This window comes from Dromaius novaehollandiae, chromosome 4 (assembly GCF_036370855.1).
Source record: "Dromaius novaehollandiae isolate bDroNov1 chromosome 4, bDroNov1.hap1, whole genome shotgun sequence".
Taxonomy (NCBI): domain Eukaryota; kingdom Metazoa; phylum Chordata; class Aves; order Casuariiformes; family Dromaiidae; genus Dromaius; species Dromaius novaehollandiae.
Genome location: NC_088101.1, coordinates 8,474,898 through 8,501,727, shown reverse-complemented (window position 1 = coordinate 8,501,727; position 26,830 = coordinate 8,474,898). Strand labels below are relative to the sequence as shown.

The window sequence follows — 26,830 nt, the reverse complement described above, 5'->3', positions numbered from 1 at the left end:
CAGAGATAGAGAGTAGTGAATAGTCACTCATTTTCCCTGTCCCTCATAGGTGAGTCCTAAAATAACAAGGATCTACTGGGTATTAACAACTGTCTTCTGGAGATTAAGACAAGAGAAGAGTCATTCCTATAGTTAATTCTAACAAAATATTTTTGAGGAAGATGTTATATAAGCATAAATAGATTATTCCTCACAGCTGCAGTAAGTGGACAAATATTTGCATCCCCTTTTCACAGACAGCAAAATAAACATCAGGAGGCAACAGTGACCTATCTATAACAGACCTGAGAGAGGGGCACCATATGTAACAGAAATTAAATGCATTCATTCCCTAGACACTATTCACTCTACTGCTCTATAGCTAACTAGGCTAGAGGTAATAAATTACATATTTGCTTTGTCCAGGGTAGAGGTGCACGTACCAGACAAACTTGTTCTGCAGTGAACAGGGGGATGGCAGTGATCTCATTTCCAGCTTGATTTCTTCAGTTTTGGCATGGGCTGGGCATCCCTGAGAGTCCCAGAATTTACTGTTCCAAAGAGCCTCCCACCTAAACGGTCCATTTTTGCCAGCTCTTCTAGCTAGGATCTCATGCTTGCAGTACAACTTTCAGCAGCTACTCAATAATCCTTAATTTCTTGGTCAGTCCTGACCAGAGAAGAAATAAGTTATGAGTATCCTCAAAAGGGCAGGATCAAAATGTGTTCAGAACATAGCCCTGTCAAAATTTTTCTAGGCTTTCTGCCAGCATTTGGTGAAGGATCTGCTTTACACACAAACAGCGACTTGGGGATAGATTCATAGCTCCTATGATATTTATGAGCTTTTTACTTTGACAGGGCTTGTTAGTGCATTAAATCATGCTGTGCTTCCATGACATGTGCAGCACACTCACGCTAACTATCATGCACACGAATGGGAACATAAGAAATGCAGTTCCACTTCCTCCTTTAGCAAAACAGAACTTGGCTTTATATACTATAATCATCCATTAACCAAAAGTATATGTTTCCATGTTCATCATGGTTTTAACCTCTATTTGGAAAACATTTTACCATGCTACCCTAAGGTAGTGCCCTCCTTTTCCAAGGGGACAAAGCATAATTTCTATTCCCTTTCCCCATGAGGCTAGTAATCTGTACCAAGTGCCAAAAAGCTGAAACATTTTGAAGGCCACTATATTCTGTATAACTCTATCTATTACATGCCTGTCGGAAACTTAAGGAACTAAGCAAAATCAAATACACCTCTGTGCAAAGCACAACCATTCCCACTACATGACACACACAAACATACACACACACAAGCCACAAGTACAAGCACCTACCAAGTCTTGGGTCAGCTAGTCTATATGTATTTATATACCCTACACACTACTGAAGAACATTTGGAAATAGCCAGTACTATTTACTGAAGAGTAGATAATGAAGACTTTTCAAACCAGCATGGTTATACAATGAGGGTCCACCTTCGGACAATTCTGCACCACCGTATGATGTCCTGCAAAAAGACTTAAAATAATTTCTGCCGGAATAAGAGTAATTCAAAAGCACACATGAATTTCTCATTAATACTACAAATTTAATATGTTCCAAACTGCAGATGTGCGTTCGGATTCGGAAGCATAAATCTCCCGTATTTTCCGTACCCTTTTTTACTCTCTTCCTTGGATTTGTAGCTAACATCTGGTAGTGCATGATTTTTTCATTTGATGTGCATACTGCTTTCTTTTTTCATTTGATGTGCATACTGCTTTCTTTTATAAAGGCTATCCAGACAAAACATGTAGATAGGTATGGTATTCCAGCTAGACTCACAGCACTTCTAAAATCCCAACGTCTTTCGATCTTTTAGGTAAACTATAGTCAGGTGCCGTCAGCATTTATGAACAAATACCTGATTATTTGACCTCCTTTATACAAACCAGAATAACTCAACAAGTTCCTGCAGTTACAGTGATTACAAAACAAACAACAGTACAAGTTGTAGCACTTGCCAGGAGAGTCAGTGACAAGGGGCTCGCCACCACTTAGATAAAAGGTGGTCTATTTGGTCAAAGAGAACCTAGTCCTAGTCCTTGTATTTTGAAGAAACTAAACACGTAAAAACTAAACTAAAAGTTACAATTTTTATCATGTGCTGTTACCAGGGAAGCGAGACAGCAGGAAGCTACTCTTCAATCTACCCAGACTATTATATTTTATCCACAGCCTACTATGCAGCTGCTCAGATGTTTTCAGGCATCTAAATCCGTTCTTCAAGTGTCTTGACAAAAAAGTTTCCTTTAGGTTGCTGCAACTTTTGAGACACCGCCTAGTAGCTGAAAGGGCAGGAGAGAGCCAACATTTTGATATGGCGTGTTTTAGTATTAGCTCATATATTGTAGCAGAAAGAAAATAATCTCACTCAGAGTAAGTGTTGGCAGACATCTGATAAGTTGTTATCTGAGCTTAAATAGGTCAGTCAGGACTCATACATCTACGCTTCTTAATGCACCTCTTCAGTAAGGAAGTATGCATTTATTTTGCAGGGAACAATGACAAAACGAGCTACTGGAGATTTTACATGTCAGATTTGAACTTGGAGACTTACTCGGTGACGCTAATTCAGGTGTACGCAAGCCCAGTAAGTGTATTGGGAACAGCATGGCCAGCAAGGAGCAAAGCCTCGAACGCAGCAGCCTGCATCTTCACTGATACGAGTTGAATGAGACACCTGGGCTTTGACTTCATGAGTCCCCTTGCTGGCATCTCTGCAGGAAAGCATGGGGCCGCAGGTCCTCCCCTGTGTCCCCTTCTGGGACCAGCTCCACAGAGAGGCAACGTTCACTGCTGGAAGGAGGGTGGAGCGATTTCCCAGTGCTTCTTGGCTGCAATAGTGACGGAGAGGGAGGCCACCCACCCTCCACAACTCCCCCCAGGTTTTCAAGTCCTGTGGGCTATGGTTTGCACATTGAGCTGGAGGGGAAGCAGGGCTCAAAACTTGGGCTCTACCCTGGGTTAACTGTACAGAGTGAACTTACCCTTATTCGTATAGGCTACCATCACCAGTATAGCAGTATCAGTATAGCAGGTCCCCACAGGCTTAATCTGTTCACCGGCTATTTCAGATTTGTGGAAGGGGGAGACTAATTAAAATAATACACCAGCCATAATGCACTTGCTACTTCAGCAGAAACAGACTGTTTCAGGAAAAAGTTGGTTGACTGTGTTTTGAAAACTTACATTGGATTGATTTTGGATTAAAATTATCAATTGATTTTCCTCTTGGCCTTCCTGGGAATTGAAACTGTCTATACAATTAGAGCGTGTAAAGATTTTCTTTGAACCTATAAAAGGCCGTTGTTTATAGTCATGTATCACCATCATAAACACCCTGCTCTAATCCACTGCAACTTGATGAGATGACAAATACTAAAGCATAAGCCGAATACACTCAACATGTTATGCATTTAAAGCACTTCCATGTGAATTAAGGGAAATTTTCCCCTGAGCTGCTGATTTTCTACTAAGTCAACGACACAGTTTTTTTAATCTTGTTTTCTTCCACGTCCTAGCCTATTTGAAACCACGATCTACAGCGGCTGTCTTGGTGGACAGTTCTTTTCTGCCCGCAGGGCAAGCGCAGCACAGGCGGCTCCCACACAGGTGCCCCTACACTACACTGCTGGTTACCCCTCAGCCTCTTTTGGCAGGTTGCTCTCCAGCACCAGGTTGTTTGGCCTGCACCAGCCACACCGTTCCTCCTCCTCCGAGGAACAGGAACAGCTGGCCACGACACAGATTCAGGAACCTGGCTTCAGTCACAGAAGTTAAACATTTCTGAAACTGTGGCCTATGCTGACCCATCAATTAACTGAAATTTAGTTATTGTAAGTAAATCATTTTTTTATACAATGTCATACCCCAAAATCTACAATATCCGTTATGGTTCACGCTAAGTAGCAATGCATTAATAAAGCAAGACCTAATGAAAATCCACGATCTTAGAAGCAATGCAGTTCAGAAATGAGATGCCACAAGACACATACTGTTACAAATGCACATAGCCAGATACTTTAGCTTAGTAACCCCAATGCTCTAATACCACTGCATCTTCCTGAAAATAACTTGGGCATAGCTGAAGCATACCCTAATCCAAGAAGCTGAGGAGAGAATTGCAAATATAACCCATCCAGATGGCATGATCCTATCAAAGTTTCACATGTCAGTCTGCTCAGTTAATTAAAACCCTTTCCTCTCTGGTTAATGGCAGGTCTGTGCAGCAGAAATGGCACCAGAACAGATGTTAGTAAATTTGTCAAAGCTGCAGGATGATTGCTCTGACTACGGTGTCTTTTGAAGGACTACTCTATTTACATTCCCATTGACCTCTCATGTCAAATCTGGTAAATATTACCTCTCCTTTGGCTGCTTTACAAAACAGCATAAGCCAAGTTTCTTGGTGAAAGTCATTTGCTTTGAGAAAACACGACAGGACTATAGACAGCCTTTTAAAAAAAAAATCAGGAGAAAAACCTTTAATGATGAAAAACATGCCCTAATTTTAAATAGGCGTTTGTCTACATTTTCTTTCGTCTTATCAGTTCAGGATTCCCACGAAAAATAGCAGTCACAGCTTGAGAGAGGGAAAAACAGAAAAAGCGGGAGATTGGCTTGGCTAAGACAAGAGAAGACCTGTATTATACCCCACGTTTTGGTGGCATCGAGAGCATCTATGGCGAAGCAGTATCCGCAGGGACACAGACAAGTCTTGCCACGCCCCCCGGCATCGGAAACGGCACGCTCTTCCCGGGCACGATCGGCACGTTTTGTGCAGAGCAGACCTCGAGAAGGGAGGGCTGAGGTGCCGGCAGGTTATTGCCCCAGGGACTGAACCACATCAAGGAAACACTTTTGAAACAATCACGTTACAAAAAGCTCCCCAGTTACCCACGAAGGCAAAGCAGTTGCCAGCAATGTTACAGGAATGACACAACTATTCAGAGCAATGGGACCCTATACTCCATTTACTGAGCTGTTCATCTTAATCGGTGTAACAAAATAATACATTTCAATAGGCAAATATTTTCTTTTCCAGCTAGAAAAGTTACATTTCCCAAGCTTAAAGTATGTAATGTATCACAGTGAACAGTTTTATCTGAAAATATTTTTCAAACTGCCAGAGGCACACAGGAATGCTGCAGGGTCAGCCACGTAACGAAGCAGGGCAAGGGCCTTGCAAAGCAACAGGCAGGGCTGTCAAGCTGCACAGGAGGCACCACGTCTACACATGCTATACGAGTGCAGTCCTCTCTTATCAGAGATGCCTCTTGGAAGAAAGACTGTTCCAGGCTGAGCAAAGCAAATTTCCTCATTTTTGCAATTCTGTACAAAAGCTCTTTAAATCTGAGATGCTCCAAGACAAGGAGAACAACTACAGTTTATGAAAACAGTGTTAATAGAGATATTAATTGTCTTCCACTTGAGCTGCTCAGAGAGCTTGCCAAACTCAGTTACCATCACTTCAGCTTATCAGTGTGTAAATTTAAACAATTAGACAGTAAGTGGCTCATTTCATTTCACATACTAAGAGAGCTGAAGAGGCAGAAAAACAAAAGTGCACATTAAAACAATTCACATACTCTAGATGTCAAGTTATACATTACCTCACTGGAGAAGGTGCAAAAGGAAGAGGAAAAATAAATTAAACTGAAAGCGATCTTCTGTATTTTTAACAACAGCCTAGATCCTGCAAAACACTGGTACAATGACTGTACAACTTCTCTTTCTGCCTTTACACCCATTTGGGGGCATTGCATTGCTCCTACTTAGCTGAAAAGAGGTAAAGCCCACAAGCCATTTCGAATTATCCAAACACGCACTCCTGCAGAAAAACCGGGTTCCTTCTGAAGTTCGACCACCTCCTCTCATACTTGGGTTTTAAGATATTTGTTGTCACCGAGGCTGCCTACGCTTGGCTCTAGCCTGCCTTCACTTCAGCGCCTCGTGTTTGCTATGCCCCAGAACACACAGAAGGAGGAAATCAACTATGGGAGCATTAGGGATTCATACAGAGAAGCACGTAATAGATGTCTCCAAAAGCTAGAAGAGGAAAAAGGGTTTTTTCAGCCCACAAAAGCGTTTTGTCCTGAGGGAATCCCGAGATGGGCTGTTCATAGACAGGTAGGTTAAAATGGGAAAGTGCAGGACTGAGAGGTTGGCCCAACCCCGCTCCGTTGCTCCAAGGGAGCAAGTCCGTGCTCCAAACCTACGCTGGGGATTTACAGATCGCTAGCTCTTCTGCAACCATGAATGCCCTTAGCGTGTGCTAAACGCACAGTAACTTATTCCAGTTAAAGATAATGCATTAAGAGCCCATACAGAGGAAATGAAGACAAAGTACATTCCCTGCTGAATTACAGACTGGTTATTGCCTCAGAATAATTTAACCAGCAATTATTCTTTGCTTATTTAGCAGTTATTCTTAGCTACTTCATGGCAAAAATCCAACCATACTTGCTCCTTAAAAAAGACAAAGTACCTACCCTAAATAATGCAGAAAAATAGAAGGTAAAACTCCAGTAACACTCAGACGCCTACGCCTCTGTAGCAGCTAGTATATTATCACTCTGTTTTCAAATAGGTTTATTGAACACAACTGTATACTTCTGTCTCAGAAAACTGACATCCTGTGCAATCATTTATGCTTTTTAGCATAAATAGGTATAAATGTTTCACAAACCACAAATGTTTCAAGAAACAATGCTGAGCAATTACAAATGTAATCTTCTTCCATTTTAATGGGATTTCTATTTGCATTAAGGGCAGATGGATCACTTGATTAGTATCCATCTGCAATAGGCAGTATGATATCCACAATTTTGTTCCATGGATAGCTTGTTCTTTTAAAAAACGTACTAAAGCTATTGTCTGTTTGCTTATTTCTAGCTTTGAGAAATTCTGGCTTGATGTTGAAATCATCATTTTGAATGAATCTTTTTCTGTTAACAGAGGAATAACCTTTTCTGGGAAAGAGTTGTGCAGTGGTTTCTTTAGGTTATGTATACAGTATATAATTCGGAGTAACAAAGTGAATACATGTGAATATAAAGAATCCTGTACTTCAGTGCAGTCCTCAAGAGTAGCTGTAACTAAACTGACCTCTGATAACCATAGCATTGGTTTCATCTCATTCGGGATAGGCAAATGCCTTGGGAAAGGGCTGTGACATCCCTCTGTGGTTCTAAAAGCAGCTGTAACTTCATCCAAAATATTCCCCGAACAGGCGCAGCCAAAGCACCGCCGCTGGTCCTGGGAGGGCCAAGTATCACGATGGAGGCAGGCAGGGACGGACACTCTGACGTCTCGCAGGAAGGAGCGACCCCCGAAAGGTGGGAGACAAGAAGCACCTCGTCAAGCCGAGCACAGGCAGAAGTGCTGGAGAGCGGGCACACGAGTGGCAGCCCGCACCCCGACGCTGCCCACCCCCACCTCACCAATAAAGCCTCATTACTTCTCCCGTATTACCCTGTCCAACTCATTACTCTTTGGGTGACCCCGCTAGGGCTGGTCCTGCTTTCAGATGGGATTAACTGACTCTCTGGAAGTCCCTCCCCATCTTGTGATTATCAAGACATCTAAACCGCCATCTGTTTTGTGCTGGACTAGGGAAGGAAACATAATACGTTCACAAACTTGATACTCATTTGCTCTTTTCACTACTTCAATGTGTACTCAGCTAATTGGCAATAGTGAGGTTGTTTTTCTTTTTTAAATCACAAATTCACTTAAAAAGTTTCTTCATCTTTGCATCCACTGGAGGAAAGATTTCCAGCAGCAGTTTTAGAAAACTGAAGTTGATCTCATTTAGTTTAAGAAAAACAAAAACAACAACAAAAAAATCAATACAGTACAAAGTAATCTCTCAGGGATGTCCTGGTTTACTTCACAGGAAGATCAAGCACATCCCCATACCATTTTTTTCTCTGAAAATCAATTTTCCTCAATTTCTACTGTCTTTGGTACATGCTCTGGAGAAGCAGGACACCTGCTACACCTTGCTTTTCAGAGACTACTCAGCTATGGAGTGATCTGATCACGTAGGCAAATTATTTGGTCACCACTAGGCTATAGGCTATTGAATTTGCTGTATGTATTTCTACATGTGACAGTGTGAATGTGAAGAAATTATCACCTAAACCAGCATTTATCAAGTTATTAAAATCACTTCTTTGGCAAGATTCGCTTTCCTAATAAAAGTAACATCTGCTCTTAAGATCAAAAATGTATTTAAATGTCCAGGTAGCCTTTTAAAATTTCTACTGTCGTGTACGCTTACGTTTCTTAGAATTGTAGCCACTGAAGCTCTGCGAAGGTGATTTTCTCATTTACAGCAGGGTGTCAGCACACTTGGGTTGCACATGCTGGTCCTAACAATTTCATAATTGTGAATGTTTCCACTATAGTTTTTAATGAGCTACGGAAATATTTTTACTCATGCTAGGTTTTGAAGAAAAAGGCACACCTCCAAAGTAAACAAAAGAAACACAAGATGGACTGTGTTTATGTTGATGTTCTCCTTCCAAGCTAAGAGATAAAGCCTTCATAAGAAGCATATTCTTCACAGGTGGGAGAGGAGACTTCTCAATGGTCAACAAAAATAAAAACAAGAAAAGGAACAAGATGGAAAACATTTAAGCACACAACCTCAAATCACTGAGGTTTTATTATGACATAAGATTCATTACTTTCACAGACGCAACTTTTGATAGCTTTAATTTCAAGATTCAGCAATTTTACTGGAAAGAATTTGTAACAATCAAATCACGGGAACAGCTGGATCTGCTGCAGTTAGGCATGGAAAGAGATAGCATGCTTTACGCTAATAGGGAGTTCAGGCAATAGGTATTGATCAAAGTCTTTCTAGAATTATTCTTAAAACAAACAGTTTACATTGAGCCTCCAGCAAATGGAAGATACTCCAGAAAAAGAGAGCCTGTTTCTTCCCCTTTTTGGAGAGGCATGCAACTCTCAACTGCAACGGAATATTTGTGCCAGCTGCCCATCATAACCCATAAACGAACCTTCGCAGCGGAGAGCACAACGGCTGTTCCGTTATGTCCAGTCCGTTTGTCATCTGATTCACAAAACACCGTGCTATCGGGGACCTCGCTACGGTTCAAATTCATGAAGGCCGAAGTTTTGTTTACAAAGCAAAAACAGTCATCCTCCCATCTCTTTTTCCTCATATGTACAATACCAGCAGTGTGTATAACCCCAATAATATAGTTTTACACATACTTCTATCTGCAAATCTTAAGCGTGTTATCACTGATTTGCCTTCCCCATACAGACAGTCTGATTTTGTTCAATTAAGTGATAAAAGATGACAGCTAAATATATGACTAAGCATGGATCTGCTGGTTCCTCTCACTTCTCAAATACGATACTTGCATTACAGATGCTTTTTTACTATAAAGCAAAATATGAGGGGGCTTCTGGTTGAAAGTTAGCACAGGCATACTAACCTAAGTACCATGCAAGGATAACAACAGCAGGGAAGAGAGGATGACATGGCTTTTTGCTTCAGCTAGAAAACAGAATACAGCCTAAACTCTCCAGAGAGTTTATATTCTGGTTTCTAAGTTTATATTCTGGTTTCTAGATCTTGCTGAAGACCATGCTCCCATACTGCCACAGCTGCTGCTCCCTGTGCCAGCTCAATGAAAGCATTCGGCAGTATCTTCGTGCTGTATACGTTTATCCAGCTGCGCACCTTCAGCTTCCTTTAATTGCTTTGACTTTAACTGAAAACCACTGTAGCTCCTCCGATGAATCCCTGAGCTAGAAATATGTGAAACTACCCCAAAACAGCATCAACAATCTTGGAACTCTCCCAAAGAAACATCGACCCTACTGAGTGGGCCAATGTAACAGGGAAAACAGTGATCAGCCAAAGCCTCTTAAGAAGCGCAAGGAACAAGACAGAACTCCAGTTTCAATGTGCTGCATATGCACTAACTGCTTCTAGTCTACAACTGTTTGATTAGCTGAAATGACAACAGGCTGCATGCCCCCCAGCTGGTATTTGCGACTAAAGCTTAATGAACTAGTGCTCAAGTTAAAAAAAAAGGGTAGGGGTAACAACAAAAGCATAACATAAAAACCATAGGAAGAAAAAAAAATCAATTTAAATGGAGTTGCAATTTCTAAATCACTAGGTCTTAATGAGTAGGAAATTAGATTAATCTGTGGCTGTGCAAAGGTTAAGGAGTGGGACTTCTCTTCCCACACTTGAAGGAAAAAAAGAAAACGAAAAGATTTTTTCAGGTCAGGGTTTGTTTACAGTTATTAGGATTAAAGGTCTTGGGCTTATGGGAAAAATGTGTCTCCAACTGGATGGCTTCCCCCCTGCTTTTTTTTTGGACTGGTTTACTGTAGCCTGCCATGGTTGCATCTACGACAACTCAAGCGCTGAGGCAGTTCTGGGAACAAACATTCCAGCCTCTCTGGTCTACTCTGAACATTCATCAACTTCGCAAGCCTACAAAGCTTATTTTGTATATATACAGGAAGACATACTAAGTTCCTTGGTGACTGACTTTCAGTCTCACGATCTCTAACGCCATCACAAATACAGGTTCATGAATTCTGCAGCTACGTGTGCATAGCGAGCTAACTTCTCAGCTGGCCCCCCCTGCTCCAAGAGGTTTCCCATATACATACTACGCTCACAGCTGGCTGTGTTGAGGGTGTCCTCCACAGCCAGCTGCTGGGGAGGAGAACACGTGCAAAGGCCACGGAAACCAGGATCCTCTTTTCTTGGAAGTGGACTTACCAACCGAAAATAAAAAAGGGTGAAACACTGGCTTCAAATACAGATTGCTTATTGCTGTGGCAGTTGTACTCTGGAACAATTCAAACATCACAAGCAGACAACACTTGGGAACCTCTGCGACCTCAAATTAAATATTCCAAATACCATGACCAAAATGAGAAGCACTATAGGTCACAAGGGAAATACTTCTTCTAAACATATTGAATACCAAATATTCCCTGTCCCTTAGGACTTCTCATCATACAAACCCACGCTGTACTGCTGGGAGCTCACACAGCACTCAGAAAATCACAAGCCTATGCACTAGTGGTCAAACTAAACAATAACATTTTGTCTGGTTAATGTAGTCAAACGACCAAAATACCCCCTTTTCCCAAAATGCATTCAGGAGAAGGAATGGTCATTCAAAATTACACACTCCTCTCTTCTGACCTCTACAGAAAACACGCATGTGCGCCACTACGGCATTTCCCAGAGGGAGTGAAGAGAGCGCGCTGGCTGGGGCATTCCCACTCTAACATAGCACGGAAACATCAATCACGTTATTACCCAGAAAGCGGTTCCTCTCAGGCCTCGGGCTGACTCACGCCTCTCAGTACAAGCTATACGAATTACAGAAGTCTGAGGAAGTAGCCTACGAATACCAGGACTCTGAAAGAGTACGTGGGTACATGAATAGTATCTATTAGGAGGATTTTGTAGGTCCTTGGGCATCTGGGGGATTCAGTGGCTATTGCCACTGAAGATCAGGCACTGGTAAGCCCCAATCATAAAAACTCATGAAACTTCATGATTCACTCCCCCCAAAAATCTGATCATTGTGTGGTATTTTAGCTAACAAGGCAGATGTACCTGCAAACCTGCAGCAAACCTGCAAGCATTTCCTAGCATTCAAATAACCGAAGGCAGATGTGTACAGTTTAAAGTTCCACTAATATTAGAATTGGCTCTTTAAAAGCTTCTCAACAGAGACATATCTTTCGATTTCTCTCAGGGAGAAATGGAAAGGACCTTGCAGCACTAGGAGCAAGCTCTTTGCACATAGGTATTTTTGCATCTTAAAATACGAAAGGGTTCCCTCAACAAAAGAAAAAAAAAAAGAAAACCACGCTATTAATTCTTCAATACCATTGACTAGATTACTAAAACAATGATTTGGTTGATGTTCTCCAGCAGCTTGTGGGAAAAAAATATTCAACAAATTTTCATATAAAATCATGGTCAGTCAGTTTGACAGAAGGCAGAATTATGAAGGCACTCCTGTAGGTATGGCAGAATTTGCCAAGGAAAACATTCCTAGATACTGTACGTGATTAGATATTTCCTTGTGCAAAGGCAGCCATAAAAGAGGTGGAGTTTGTCCGGTGGGAGAATCGCAGAACTATCTGTGGGCATGAAAAACATATGCTAATCATCAATATCAGCACTTGGAACCACATATTGCACACACTAGAAGAACTGTTAGTGTCCAAAACAGAAATTTATCTGCTAAGCCACAGTGTATTTCATTTCGTTACAGGAGAAAACGTAGGCTGCGAATTGCAAAGGGAGTTAAACAACAGAACATAGCAAAGACCAGGTATGGAGTATTATTCTAAATGTGATCATCCTAACAGTATATTAGGCCACGTGGTACGTTCGCTGTGATTGCTCAGCATATGTCCAAAAAACCACTGCATCCTATCAGAGTTACTTTTCTTTTGTGCAGCGAGCAACGGAAACACGCCTCAAAAACTAATGCTTGCGTTTACTCAGTCATGACTGAATAGCTGTTCCACTAGCCGTACACACTCACTGTTGAAACTGTCTGAGTATGCCTTGGACGGATCATTACAGTTACTCACAGGGTAAACCATCCGAACACCAAAGTGAATTTCCCAGCCGGGTTCTCGGCTTCTCAAGTGTATGAGAACTGCAGACTTGCTAGCGAGGAGCACCGAGCCCGGTGTGCAGACGCCCCTCTTTCGTGCCCACCTTACACAGCTCCCTTTCTGTTTCAAGTTGTATATTGGAGGGGAGGCAGCGTGCTGATTGCGCTTCAGGCTACATTCCTCAGCTCCCAGACTGTTCTGTTTGTTTTTCATCAGAGGCAACAGCCTAAAGCAATGGAAACTGTGGGAATCAGCTGCAGCGTGTGAAAACACCGTTTACAGTACTTCAGTGTTCGGCCCACTCAGACAATATAAATTCTTCCCATATGGACGCCTGTTGCTAACCAGCCCCCAACTCGGACGCAGTACGTACCCAGAACGATCACTGGAACTACTGAAACCATGCGGCTGTCCTCTCGAATGCAAATGGGAATACTCTCTCTCACACAGAAAGGAAAAGCCAGGGCAGAAGAAAAGGGGAAGGTACTGAGCTGCTGTGATGCTGAGGGACTCAGGCTGCCTGGCTTCGAAGAGAACGAGATAAAGCTTTAGCAATTACAGTGGTGCAAAAGACCATGTGTATACCTCTTTTGTCTTATCCCTGCAAGATAAGACCTTTACTCTGCTACACACAGCATCCAAAGTCAATAAAAGCAACCAATGGAATATATCACTGCTAGCTTAGAGAAGTAAGTCCATTTCTGTTTCTCCCCCATCACTGTTCCCTCCTTCACAGGGCTGCAGAGAGCAATACAGGCTCTCCTTCATCTTTTCTTCTTGAGGCTGGAGAGACCCAGCTCCCTCAGCCTCTCCTCTTTGGTCCTTGCTCCAGCCCCCCCGGGATCGTGCCAGTACAGCAGTGTCTTCCTTGTACTGGGGAGCCCAAACTGGACTGGAGGACGAATCCCTCCCCTCACTCTACCACTAACACAGCCCTGGCTGCAGTTGGCCTCCCGCACCCCAAGGACATCCTGCTGCCTCCTGCCCAGCTCCTTGTCCACCACATCCCCAGCAATCTTTCTGAGAAACCCAAATTTCTAGCCAGCCTCTACTCCTGCTTGGGATTACTCCAGCCCGGACACAGGACTCAGCCTTCGCCTTTGCTGTATTTTATGGGGTTCCCATCAGCCCTCTTCTCCAGCCTGGTGTGGTCCCTCTGAGCAGCAGCCAGGCCCTCCAACACACCGACTGCTCCCCCAGGTCGGGATCGACCACAACCTTGCTCAGAGCATGCCACGTCCCAGTAGCCTGGCTGTTCATCAGAGACCTTGAGCAGTCCTGGCCCCAAGACCAACCCCTGTGGGACACCGCTAGTAGCAACCTGCTGCCTGCTGGACTTTGCAGCACCCATCACCACCAGCTGAACCTGGTGATCCAGCCAGTTTTTCCACCCACTTCATCATTTGCTTATCCAGTCCGTATCTCCCCCTTCAAACTCTGAAAAATGTAATGCTCTTCCCCCTGCCCTTGTAGCAGGAGCGCTGCAGGGTGTACAGTCAAACATGTGCACTACACACAATCCGCAGGGACGATCCTGGAAACGGACAGTTTCACAGGTTCCAATCTCAACCTCGGCACTGTGGAGAAAAGTAGGTACAATGTAAGTTAATGCTGTTGAGGAGTGCAGAACCTGTGATTAGACACAAAAGAACAGTCTGACATCCTGTAAAAAAAGAGTTTGGAATGGAAATACGTATTTAAGTGTTAGCAGGTGGGTAAGGACTCAGGAAAGAAAAAAACTGAGGCTTGCCATATAAAAATGCTTTCCGAGACGCTGCTGAAGGTGCCGGCCAAGGAGTCTCAACACCAGATAAGACTTCTTCAAGATTTTTAGATGTACAGGCTTCCAGACAAATGGCAACTATGCCAGCTTTAGAAAACCAAAAGCTCGGAAGCTTCTAAGGAATATGCCTAAAATGTAAGGATGCTTGTACATAGTCTAGAGAGAAGAAGCTGTACTTTCTGATGTAAATTAGTTTATCAGTGGGTTATTGCTTCTGGCACAGTTACAGTAATAGTTCATTAAGTCTGTACTAGAGCTATGATTGTTTTTTTTCCAGCCACTCTCAAAAAGCATCTACAGTGTATTAGGAGAATCTCTGTTTATAAAAACAGGGTAAAGGATATAACATTATCACTGTAAATATAGCAGTGCTTGCAGCAGACATCTGATTCCAAAACTGTGAAGTCCCAGCGGGCCTTCATTATTGTCATCTCAACATTTCACCAAGAGGTGGAAATCGCTTTTTTCTCCCCCCCCCCTTTTTTTTTTTTTTTTTTTGCTGTGGCAGGTTGTGGGAGACTCATTTTATCAGAGATAATAAAAGAAAGCAGTACCAAGATCAAGGTTCCATAAAGATGGGACACTGGGTAGTCCAATATCAAGTCACTCATTAATTTCCTTTTTCTTGACAAATCCTGAATCAAACAGTTTCTCCAAGATGCCAGTGAAAACTAACAACTTTCCTGGAATCAGTGCACTTCCCAAACGTACACTGGTCTCAAGGAGAACAAAGTTGACCCTTGTAAACAATTACACAGACTTCATACTAAAATATTATTTAAGGTGATCTTCATGCAGAAGAAACCTCTGTTTTTAGTAATATATTGGTACAATTATTCCTGGATGAAGGTGACATTTTGCTTGCTGCATTTATGTTGCAAAAATTAGAAACGTTTTCTTCGTCCAGTCGGCGAATGAAGCAAAAATATTCTGATTTCTTGAACGCTTGCATCCAGATTTGAATGCTGCCCCTGGAAAATGAAGCCTGACAAAGACTTATGGCATGGCTGTACGGGGTTCTCCATATAATAAACAGAAATCCACGAAGGTGCCGGCCCACTGGGCTGCTTGCTTTGAAGCAATACTAAGAACAAAATTGCCAGATTTGACTGAATAAATTCATGCATTAGTCATTTTGTATATGTGACAGAAGAAAAACAGTGGTAAATGTGTGATTGAAGCTACACAGTTCTTGACTCACTGAAACGCCGAAGTAATAAATGTATGTTGTACTATTTTTAGACACTGTAAATATTATTCTTGCCCATTCCGGTGATGAGGATTTTAGAAGATTAATAGGAGATGGACAGTCGCATTCTGTTTCCCCAGGATCAGTGTGGTCAGCATGCAGATCATTTAGAACGGCACAGGGAAATCCACTCCGTTTTAAGCTCTGTGAGTCCAGAGAAGATAACGGGGGACCTTCACGAGCCAGTAGCAAGACACTCACCATGCACAGTGAGTTGCAGGCGTATAGCTGGGCAGTCCCCAGCAGAAAGTCCGTCATTGCTGCTGTGAAGAGGTTGTGAAGGGCCCTGAATGGACCATACGGGAAGGCTCCACCAGCAAAGGAGCCCTCAGGGATTGCCTACATATCCAGCGCTCATTTTGGAGAGGCTCTCCGTTGTGGCCTAGCACAACCTCGTGCAGAGGAACATCACACAGGCATACAAGGAAGAACAAAGTGTCTCAGGCTGAGAAGGAACCAGTATCCTGGGGAGGACCACGGCTCAGCAAAAAATATTAAATCCCTCAACAGTCAAATGAGAAAGTCCAAAGATAGACCCAAAGTTGCATCCTCACAGCCTGCTTCTTAATGTGGGGCCAGATGAGGGTGGATTTTGGCTTCACCTTAATACTCCGATTTTATGTGTGGAAATGAATGGGACAGGGTCAGGGTATCCTGGACATGAGGCCACATACCATCAGTCTCTCTCTTGCAAAAAGAATTCAGGAAAGGAATTTGTAGTTTGTGTAAAAGGAAGAACATGTCTCTCAGCCTCAAAGCACACAGAAAAGCAGGTATCTTCCATAATGTTTAATTTTGTTAGTCTTCTATCATCAAGATGGGACATGGACCAGGAAAGGAGAGATGGATGTGCTCACGTGGACAACAGCAGCCAATTCAATTCAGAAATGCAGAGCTCTGCAGAAAGCCTGAGCCAGAAAAGCGATTCTCAGAGGGTCTCTCCTCCGTCCTCATGGCTCACCTGTCCGAAGTGCAGCCTCTCAGTTGCGCTCCAACAGACAGCACAGTGCTCCTGCGCCACGGGAGAGATACCAGCCTCCCGACTGCACTCACATACAGCCAACATCAGCTAGGCTGAGTACATATTCGCACTAGGAAGCATGGGTCTTAAGGAGATTTTGTGTTGTGTAATACTGAATAAATATTTTAAAAGTTAAAATAACTAGCTGAAATCCCCTGGCACGCAAGAAAAGGCAAAAAATTCCATCTAAACTTTGCTGTATGATTCATTTAAGCAGCTCGAGCAGAGAACAGCGCTGGCTCAAGTGATACTCATCCACTTTCAAAAAGCAAGGGAGAAACACCCAGATGAGCTGCTAAGAATTTAGGTAGAAGATTTCAAAGTGGTTGTTTGATATGAAAACTGAATGGCCCAAATTTCAGCTTTTTTTTGCTGCATAATACCCTGTCATTTCCCAATTAATAAAAATGCTATGCATTCTTCTAATTTATTACTATCATCTCTTGAAAATAATATTTGCAACCAAATGTAAAAGCAGGAGATGCTGTGGTGCATCTGAAATCCTTCAAATCAAGCCACAAATAGACCCAAATCATGTTCTCTTTTAGTCTAAATGCAATGCCCATAAAAGAGACGACAATTGGTAGCGTCTTCAAAGTTAACTACTTAAGTAAAAGGACTGTCATGCCTGTGCTATACCAGTTTCCTAGCTGCTTGGAGAGAAAACACTTTGCTTGGGGCCACATGAGATTCGTTACCTCAGGCAGATACATTAAGACACAGAACCAGAAGAAACGCCAGCAGAGACCGTGTCAAACCAACGCAGGCAGCACAAACAACATCACGTACCAAGGGCGCACATGGGCAACAGCTTGGCAGTGCTTGAGTTCTCCCTGCTTCTTTAGTATGCAGTGAAAGCTCACACTGATTTTTTGACCTTTTCAGAGAACAGGCTCATTGAATTGCGTATCTTCGTGCCTGGCGCAAACCAGGCATAACAAATATGCTGCATGCCCAGAATCGTTTCAACGGTTTCTGCAACTAATGCCAATGAACTGAACCTTCAGCGCTCTCCGTCCCCAAGCCTTCTCCACAGCATTCACAAACAGTCCAAATAAAAGGGAGATGATAAAACTTCAGAGCACTGGCACCTTCGGCCTCTTAGGCAGCCTCAGGTTTCTACTATTTGTCCATCCTGACCAGTGAAGGACAGAGTGGTCACAAAACAGGACAAAGAAACAGAAATTAATGGCAAACAATAGTTACCAGAAGTTTGTAATTTAAAACATGAAAGTATCTTTCCATTTAAGTTCAACAATATTCTCAGCATAGGCATCGCAAATCAGTTCTCACTGTTCAAGTTTGTTCCAAGTCACAGCACGAAGCTGGAACACCCCATGATAACAAGGATTTGGGACTCCCTGCTGGCAACCCACTGGAGCGTGCATATGAAGTATTAAAAATAATACTAATAATAGCAATACTTGATCGAATTGCACAGAGGCAAGCTGTTCCGATTCAAACTGAAACAGAAGAAAAGCCACCTGCAGTAAAGACAAGCTTGTGTACTGTCACTGCACAAATGCAGTAGACGAAATGGATATTTTAATTAGGAGATGCAAAAGGGAAAGCGCTTAAGACAGAAGTGATGTCCAGCTTGTAAAGACTATGACAAGGAAAGAACAGTTTGGGGGCAGACTTCATTGCTGAAGTGCAGTGCGCTAAAGAGTGTGCCTCATAGCCCAAAAAACAGAGAGACTTCCAAACTAGATGTACTGTAGTTATAGACAACTGGTTAACAGACCTTCTCCGATGGAGTCTGAGGCTGTACGACAGACAAAATATAGAATTCCTGTTCCTTGCCAATATCTAACAGAGAGGTCCCACACATAACAGGAACACTTTTGTGCTGAATCTGAGAAACCAGTACTACCTATCCCACCTGCCCAGGCCTACTACTCACTTGCGGTGTGCTGTTGTCTACCAGAGGAAAGGAGTTACAGAATTCAAGGATCAAAATGCAAGCAGGCTTTTGAATTGCGTTTGGGGTGTAAAGCTGCTTCTTGCAGCTGCAGACCCAAGGGTGCGTTGCTCTTTAGTGCCCCTCGCAAAACAAAGTCTGTCCATTTTGTTACCATGTGTATATCAGCATTTCCCCATCCAAAATTCTCACAAACAACAGATGGACACTGTTTTTTTTTTAGTTATTCAGCCAGGAAATGTAAGCCAATAGTACCTCTTGGGTTTCAGTGGCCTGTCCCCAAGTAACAGAGGAGGTTTTAAACTCTTACTCTTCTCCACTGAGAGTACTAACAGAACAAGGATATCAGATATTATGGAAATACTAAAAACAAATAACAAAAACAACCCCCCCCCCCAAATTTACAGTCTTTTAAAGAAATATACCTTTTAGGAGTGCATCATTCTTTTTTTTTTTTTTTTTTTTTTTGACGTTCAAACACAGCATTGAGAGCATCTCTCGCTAACCACCTTAGTAACGAGTAAAAGTGAGTGAAGGATACAGAAAGAGTGGACTAGACAGGTTAGTTACAACCCTAGGTAGCAGATTGTGATATTTTGTCATCTTCTACCTTCCGGTCCATATTCTGAGGTCTTCGAAAATGCACATGAACTACTTCTGTCCTCATATACTACAGGAAATGTAAACTGCAAACACATAAATCAGAGGAAATAACCCTTGTCAACACAGATGGACAATTTAATCTCCTCACTTCTTCAAAGTTCAAGCACTCAAGTTATTAATTGCCAATTTGTTGAGATGGTAAATGCACAGTTGATCCATTAGACCCTTTCTAATAGCATAAAACAGCAATCACGTCTCTAAACAGGATTTAAGAGAAATCTGGCTTTACATTTCTTTCTCAGTCTTCTGACTTGTTTTCTTGAATAGAACAAGTTCAACTAATTGAAATAGCAGACACATAACAATGCTGTCTTCTCATTACTGAGGATTTAAGTGATTTCCTTCAGTCACCAATGCTTCAAAAATAAAAGAAAAAAATCACTGTATTTTAACATATGTTTATTACATTTTCTGAAGGAGAAACTGAATCATTTTGCAGAGGCAGTTTTATAGATAATTCAATCTCCCATCTTGGCTTGCTCCGTACTGACTTAGAGCTCTCTGGGGAGCTATGAATTACATTACCTCCCAGGTTTTATGTCCCATTGCTCCAATTACAGGAGTGGGCTTTTTCTGGCTTTCACAATTTCCTAGCTTCTTCTGGGAAGAAGTGCCCATTCCAGGCTGACCCTCCTCATACACATTTTCCATTGCATTTATTAACTCTATTCTAGTTTTAGTCAAGTCTCTTTCTGGTGCCGGACCGTAGGTCTGTTCAGGCACGTGTATTTTGGGGTATCTGGAGGCTAGGGGTAACTGTCACACAAATTGGTCCCAGAATACGCATGCTTATAACATACCAGACACACGCGCGCCCAAAAGCACAACCGCCACATCGACATATCCTGTAATACAGACCAATAAAAATGGAAACAAAGATATTACCCCAGAAATGACTCAGAAGATGACGTCTTCCTGTGGCACAAGCTGCAGGGACGATTTCAGCCTCTGTGCTGTAAGTACTGCAGCAGTAACTAAGCTGTCTTAACAGTTTAAGTGGCATTAAGGACAAGGGCATGTGCTCACCATGTCTTTCATGACTAATATTCTAGAAGTAGGCAACACTTTTACAGACTTCTGCTTGTTAAACGATGAATTTCGAAAAAGAACAGGGGTGGGTGAGAACACAGGGATCTGGGCCACTGTTTTTCCAAGATCCCTTGCTCCTACTCCCAGAGAAGCAGTCAATCTCTCCTTTTTCCCATCCAGCTCTAACTCTCAGCTGGTATGAACCTCCCCAGGAATGTAATTATTTTAACATCTAGAAATCAGCTGAATGCATTTAAAAAAAAAAAAAAAAAAAAAAAAAAAAAAAAGCATCTGCCATACTGAGTTGCTACTTAAGGAAGGAGCACAACAGCTTATCACAAAGAATTGCTTTCAAAAGGGACATGGATCCCAGGTCAGGATTTGCGAGTTTTTTTCTCAGTGCAAACGTGGACCATATTGGAGGGCTACTGTGTTTTATACATAAATCCATTCATTTTCCTTAACAAGCAGTAATCTCTCGCTGCATGCTGGCACCTACCCAAAGACAAAAGTGAGCATACCCAAGTTATCTTCTAGCAGCAGTGTGATTTATAACACCTCCCCCTCAAGGCTGACTAACCCGATATCTGCCCAACTAGCAGTCACACACACAAGGCTTGATCGTGCCCTTCGCAGGGAAGGGCTTCCCTCGGGAGTGGAAACAGAAGGTCACCTTGCCCCCAGAGACCAAGCCTTCCTGTTCTCAGCAGAAACCTGCTGCATTTCCTAAGCCTAGGGTCAAAAATGCTTGCCCAGATAGTTTTGGGTCCAGTGTGGGGCTTCTCCAAACCACTGCTCCATTGTGCACTTGGCAATACATAAGTCAGCACAGGGAAGAGGCAATGAGTAAATGTCTGTGCAGGCTACTTGTATCTCTTTACCTACCCATTTTAATAAATCTTTAAATAAAGCTTTTATTACATCTCTTTTTATCTCTTCCAATAAATCCCTTAATAAATAAGTCTGGAAGTACAAGGCTCAGACGAGTGGAAAATCCCAGCTTATATACTGACTTCCTCTCTCCTTCTTCCATACCTTATGGCAAATCCTTTATTGCTTACAGTACCTAAACGCCCTGGGCGGGATCGGTGCTTCACTGCACAAGGCACTACACACACACACACACAGATCTGAAGGACTTCTGCGGCGCTCACATCTGAACGCTTTACAGTATAGTTTACAGGCAGAGCGCCTACATTTTCAACATAGCTGCATGTTATATGCAAAAGGAAAGCATTATGTCAGAAAGGAAGGACTTACTGATTGTCCATTAGGAGAAGGGGAAATACTTCAGGATCAGATAATTTAATTCCAGGCTTAAAACAGGCTTAGCTGGCCACTTATCTACCACTGCTACCAAGAGAGCTATGGGTATGACTCACAGCCAGAGCAAGGTTTTATTTAATACTTTGCCACCGCCCCAGTCTGGTCTGGTCGCTGGGTGACCTCTGGGTTTAAGCAGGACTTTTTCACACTCAGGGAGAAAGTACAGCTCCGAGTACCCCCAGGGCCGGGCACTGAGCAACCTCCCTGCCAAGGCTACACTGGGGAGCTGCATTCACACACAGCGGGTCAGCTCTCATGGAACAAACCTCTCGGGGCTGTAACAGGTATTTTGGTGCTTTTCATAATGAAATGCGCACTGTGCATAACACCCTATGAAAAAAATGCCTAAAGTTGGACAAATATTCACATAATAAACCCTAACGGCCTCAAAGAACAATTCTAGACTATCAGAGAAAAGCAGCTCTGAGGTGTTTGCAGCATTTTCTTTTCAACACTAGTGTTTGAGACTTCAGCTGAATAAAATTAATAAACATGGCATGACAAAATCCATCAAGATTTTTAGCCCTTAAAAAATGTTTTAATAAGTCACCTGACAAAAAAAGCAATTCTCATATGTAGTCCTAATAATACAATCATTTAAGAGCATCTTAAGCTGGGATCATCTATCCAGCATAAAAGTTTCCTTTTATCACGCTTTTACTTTATAAGTGCAAAATTAGAGCAGTAAGTAATTACGGGATGCTTGTTTTGCTCTTTTGCCTAAAGCATCAAATATATCTGAGTTTCTTACTGTATGGTGAAACTGCTATCCATAGATACATCAAAGAGAGATCACAGTTAATAAGTGCAAGTTTTCCATGAATGCAACTGGGCTCACAGTTTGCTTTACATGAAAACTTTTATGAAAGTAACCTACAAGCCAGCAGGGTTGGCTGAATTTTGCTTTCTTTTACTTTCTGAATCAATGGGAAACCTCCAAAAATTCCAGCTTTGGGGAAATACAAGTGTCCATATGTCACTACAGTTTGCACACATGGATTTTCTCTACTAGAAATCAAAATGTTTATTCACACGCCTAAATTTCCTTAGCAAAAATCTCATATACTAAGGGCACTGCTACTTTAATTTGTCAATAAATATTCACCTTATGAGGAATCAAGATAACATTTAGGTGGCACTGATGACAAATATGGTCTTCCCTGCTAGATCTTTAGCCTACATTTTTACCCTCAGAAAGAAAGCTGGTTTCAGACTTGTCTCCTACAGAGAAACAACAAGTGGATACAATTTAAAGCATCTAAAATCAGATAACAATCCCCATACCAATTGTACTATTAGGAATATATTGCAAGTGGAAGGTTTTTTGCTGCTATTATATGTTTTTGCAGGTATAAATAACTGTGATGACCATTACCTGGAAGGCTATAGCATTTTCTACAGCGTAGCAAGTGAACAACCATGCAGTTCAAACACAGACACTAGACGCCCACTCTCTGAAATGGTTCCTCAGTGCATATTCTAGATCTGAACCCAGTACCGGTGACTGCAATAAAAATACGTTAGCTTAACTTTTGCTCATATGTTGTTTTTTAAACCAACAGCACAACACAAATTTTTAACAAAGCGTTGTTCATTTTTTTTCTGCCTACGTTCTTCCATCACGTTTTAAGCACAAAATAGTTACACAACCTTGAAAGACCGAAAGGCTATGGGAAGCGTTGTTCCGCAGCAGCTCGGCCCACAGCTCAAAGCTGCAGTGAGGACACTCCAAGCAGCTGTAGTGCACAGGTACTGCAACGTGTTTTGGCTATGCTTTCTGCTTTTGCATGCTAAAGATTAGTGAAAGTACATCTAGTTTCACGTTACAAAACCCATCAGAAAACAGCCATGAGACAGCCATGAAAGAAGCACTTTCCATCCGGTCTGGAAAAACTGAAGGTTTTCTGACAACTAGAACTAAGATTAGGACAATTTTTACTTTCTTGTTTTACAATTCCCTTTATAACCACCATTTTCTTCTTCCATTTTACAGGCTTAAAATTAAAACAAAGTTCACATAGCTCCCAAGCATGTTTTAACCCTGAAATAACGGTGACCCACTCAGACCATAACCATTAAAAGCCGTGAATTTACAACATAGCAATCACATGCTCTACATCACACCAAGAAAGAAGTGATATGATCCAAGCACTGAGAGCATCATCACACAGAGGAGGAGGAAGGAAAGAGGAGGAGATGAACACGGTGACAGGAATCCCTTAGCTGCGGCAACTTGTAAGTGGAGACAAAAGTTCTCTTATGTTCATCTAGTCAATACTATTTCACCTGCAAGAGCTGAAGCGTATGAAAGGGCTGTGCTCCTTCCTCTGAATCCTACTGCCTACTACCTGCTCACTAACTAATCAAAAACATAGCACTTGCTGATATCAGGGCATTGGACAACATACAGCAGACTCCAAAGCAGTTAGGGAAAGCCAATAATTGTCCTTATGTTAGAAGACAACCAAAGAATTACCTACAAGTGTGTATGCTGGCTACAGGCAGCTACACCACTCCTAGGCTGTTTGCCTTTTTAATCTTTTATTTAAAATCCATTTACCTCTTTTTCACGCTTCGACTAGCACAACAGGACCTAATCCTAATCGTATAGCCGTTTAGACTACATAAAATGAAAACTTAAGGATCTTGATTATTCGCTTCTGAAATTTTGGCTCTACTGTAAAGTAGCAACCCAATGAAACAGAGCATGTGGGGATACCTGTTTTGGAAACTAGATGTCTACATAAATTCTTATTTAAGTCAACTTGCTAGAGTACAATAAATTCATTTATCATTTATCTTAAAAGTCACTTGTACGATAAGCAATGGGAGGCTCTTTTAAGGGGCAGGAGGGGATTAGACAAGAAAAGAGTGCCATTCTCACGGCAATTTCTCTAGAGGCAAGGTGCAACTGAAAAAGGAGTCGTTTTACTGATTTCAGCTAACTGTGGATTTGGCCCATAAATGCCAGTTTTGACTCATGAAGTAAGATGCCAGGAGATGCTTTTGTCTAAGAAAGCCCCTCGTGGTCCAGAGTGGCATCTTGTGGGCCAGGCTGAAGGTGCCAGCCTTATTTGCACTGCAAGAAGGAAATACTAGTCTGGCAGGCATTTGTTAAAAGCAATGGAGAGATGAGACATTTATTCACATTACCTTAACACATCCTTTCCAACTTGCTGTTTATCTCATTAGTAAAGGAGTTCCGTGTGCTCCCAAGGGACAAATAGGACTGTTTTCTGGTTTTTGGGTGTCTGTGCAAGTTGAAATAGGACATGTGCTAGCTATATAGCTGCAAGAGTGCCACACACAGCATCAGAAAGCAGCAGTGTTCGGTCAACCCAACTCAGCCACGGGGAGCCGGACAGCCTCCAGGCCTTCTCACCCCACTGATGATGGAAGACTGTAACTGTAAGCAATGTCAACAGCTCAGCGCTTACAGTAACTCTGCTCTTTACTCTGAGTCAATACTACAGCAATAAAAACACTTAACAACTCAAACTACGGCTTACGTCTGGTTACTGGCATTGGCAAGGGTTACCTCAATGCAAGGCAAAAAGGTGAAAATTAATCGGCTGTCAATAATCATGGCAATATTGCCTCCGGAAGTGCTCCACCAACCAGGTAAACAATCATTTGCAGGCTCCTGCACCTTTCACAACTGGGAGTATGCAAGGGTTTTCTCTGGAACACCTCTTCTGAAGAGGATCAAGATCTGAAGAGCACTGTAAAAACTCAGAGCAGCATCACATCATTTATCGCACGTGCTTCTCAAAAGTTACAAGTATTCCCAAATCCTCTTCCCTCATTTTTCAAAAATAAATCAGCTGGACAAAGGAGCAGCAAGCATACAGAACTGCTGAGAAACTGGGCTGATATAAGTTACCGACTATTCTTGGAAATATCTTTGCTTACAGTTCCCCAGTTCCTCCATCAGTACTGAAGTGAAGCTAATCACTCCGCTATGAATCATTGAGCTGATAGCTTGTATTATCTAGGAAGTATTGGGAGCAGCTGTTTATTTTAGAGCTGTTTGAAGTCATTAAGTAGCTATCAGTAAATCATTTTGGCAAAAAAACAAAGAAGAAAAAAGAGTCTACTCTGGGAGCAGAAAGTGTCTGTACGTAAATGCCCCTTTTCTTCTGCTTCCCGCCATTAAAGCGACGTTAAGACGTTAAGTTCATCTTTGGATGAGCCTCAGGGGACAAACTGACACAATTTCGTAATGTGCAGAACACTATGGGACATGTTCCCTCACTGGATACAGGACAAGAATTTCTGCACTTCTCTATCTACCCCGATGCAAAATTCCAGCAGCTCACATGCTCCAAGAGAAACCTGCAGTGTTAAGAAAACAAACACACTCCCAAAGCCAGACAGATGTCAAATTTTTGGGTGCAAGTGAAAAGCACAGAGTAGCTATACTCTAAGGTTTAACTGGCCCTGCCGTAACTGATAAATGGTTTATTAAGGATAAACCACGCTGACTTCCTTTTAAAGAAGATACTTTTTTATCCAATAATAGACGGATCAAATTTCATGTTTTACAGAAAAATGTTCAAGAGGAAAAATCTTACACTATGTACAAAACTGTTAATTGCTATGTATGTATATTTTATGCAGACGAGTTTCCCCGGGAGTATTTTGGTGAATAAAATGGAGGGCGGGGGGAAATGGAAGAGTTTCTTTGACATTTCTGAAGACTGGTACAACGTAGATGGATTTTATTGATACCGGGCATAAATTCTGATCTCACAAAGCAGTTCACTTTTTTACATACACGCATGTATATAGACACAGTATCAAGCATACATATCTACATACATGCACATATTTTTATATATATACAAAAATGCACACACACACACACACACACACTCCAAAGAATACAAACACATACTCTGTAGACGCTTTCCGTATTAAATTGTGTTGCTTATCACTGAAAGAGGACCTGATCATTTTTGCAAAAACTGTTCTACTGAAGTCAATGTAAGGGCATCGGTTTCTAGTCAGGACAAGCGAAATGTTAGATTCCATTCTTATTTAAAGGTCAGGACATTTCAGAGGTAACTCCACCTCACAGTCCTCCTCTGCTGTGATTTTTTATTATAACAGATTATGGGCAAGGAACAGCTTAGAGAGCATGACTGT

The 26,830-nt window shown here is 42.1% G+C and overlaps 1 protein-coding gene across 6 annotated transcripts in view; it reads right to left on the bottom strand.

Moving 5' to 3' along the window:
- Window positions 1–26,830, bottom strand: part of ARHGAP24 (Rho GTPase activating protein 24) — a 242,647-nt gene that overhangs the window by 107,781 nt on the left and 108,036 nt on the right. The window contains exon 1 of one of the 6 annotated variants that reach the window (XM_026102780.2): window positions 13,064–13,109. The exons of the other annotated variants lie outside the window; for them this stretch is intronic. Coding sequence (XP_025958565.2) covers window positions 13,064–13,094 — 31 coding nt within the window. The 5' untranslated portion in view covers window positions 13,095–13,109. Of the gene's footprint in view, window positions 1–13,063; window positions 13,110–26,830 lie in introns of those variants that run through there. 6 annotated transcript variants of the gene reach the window in all.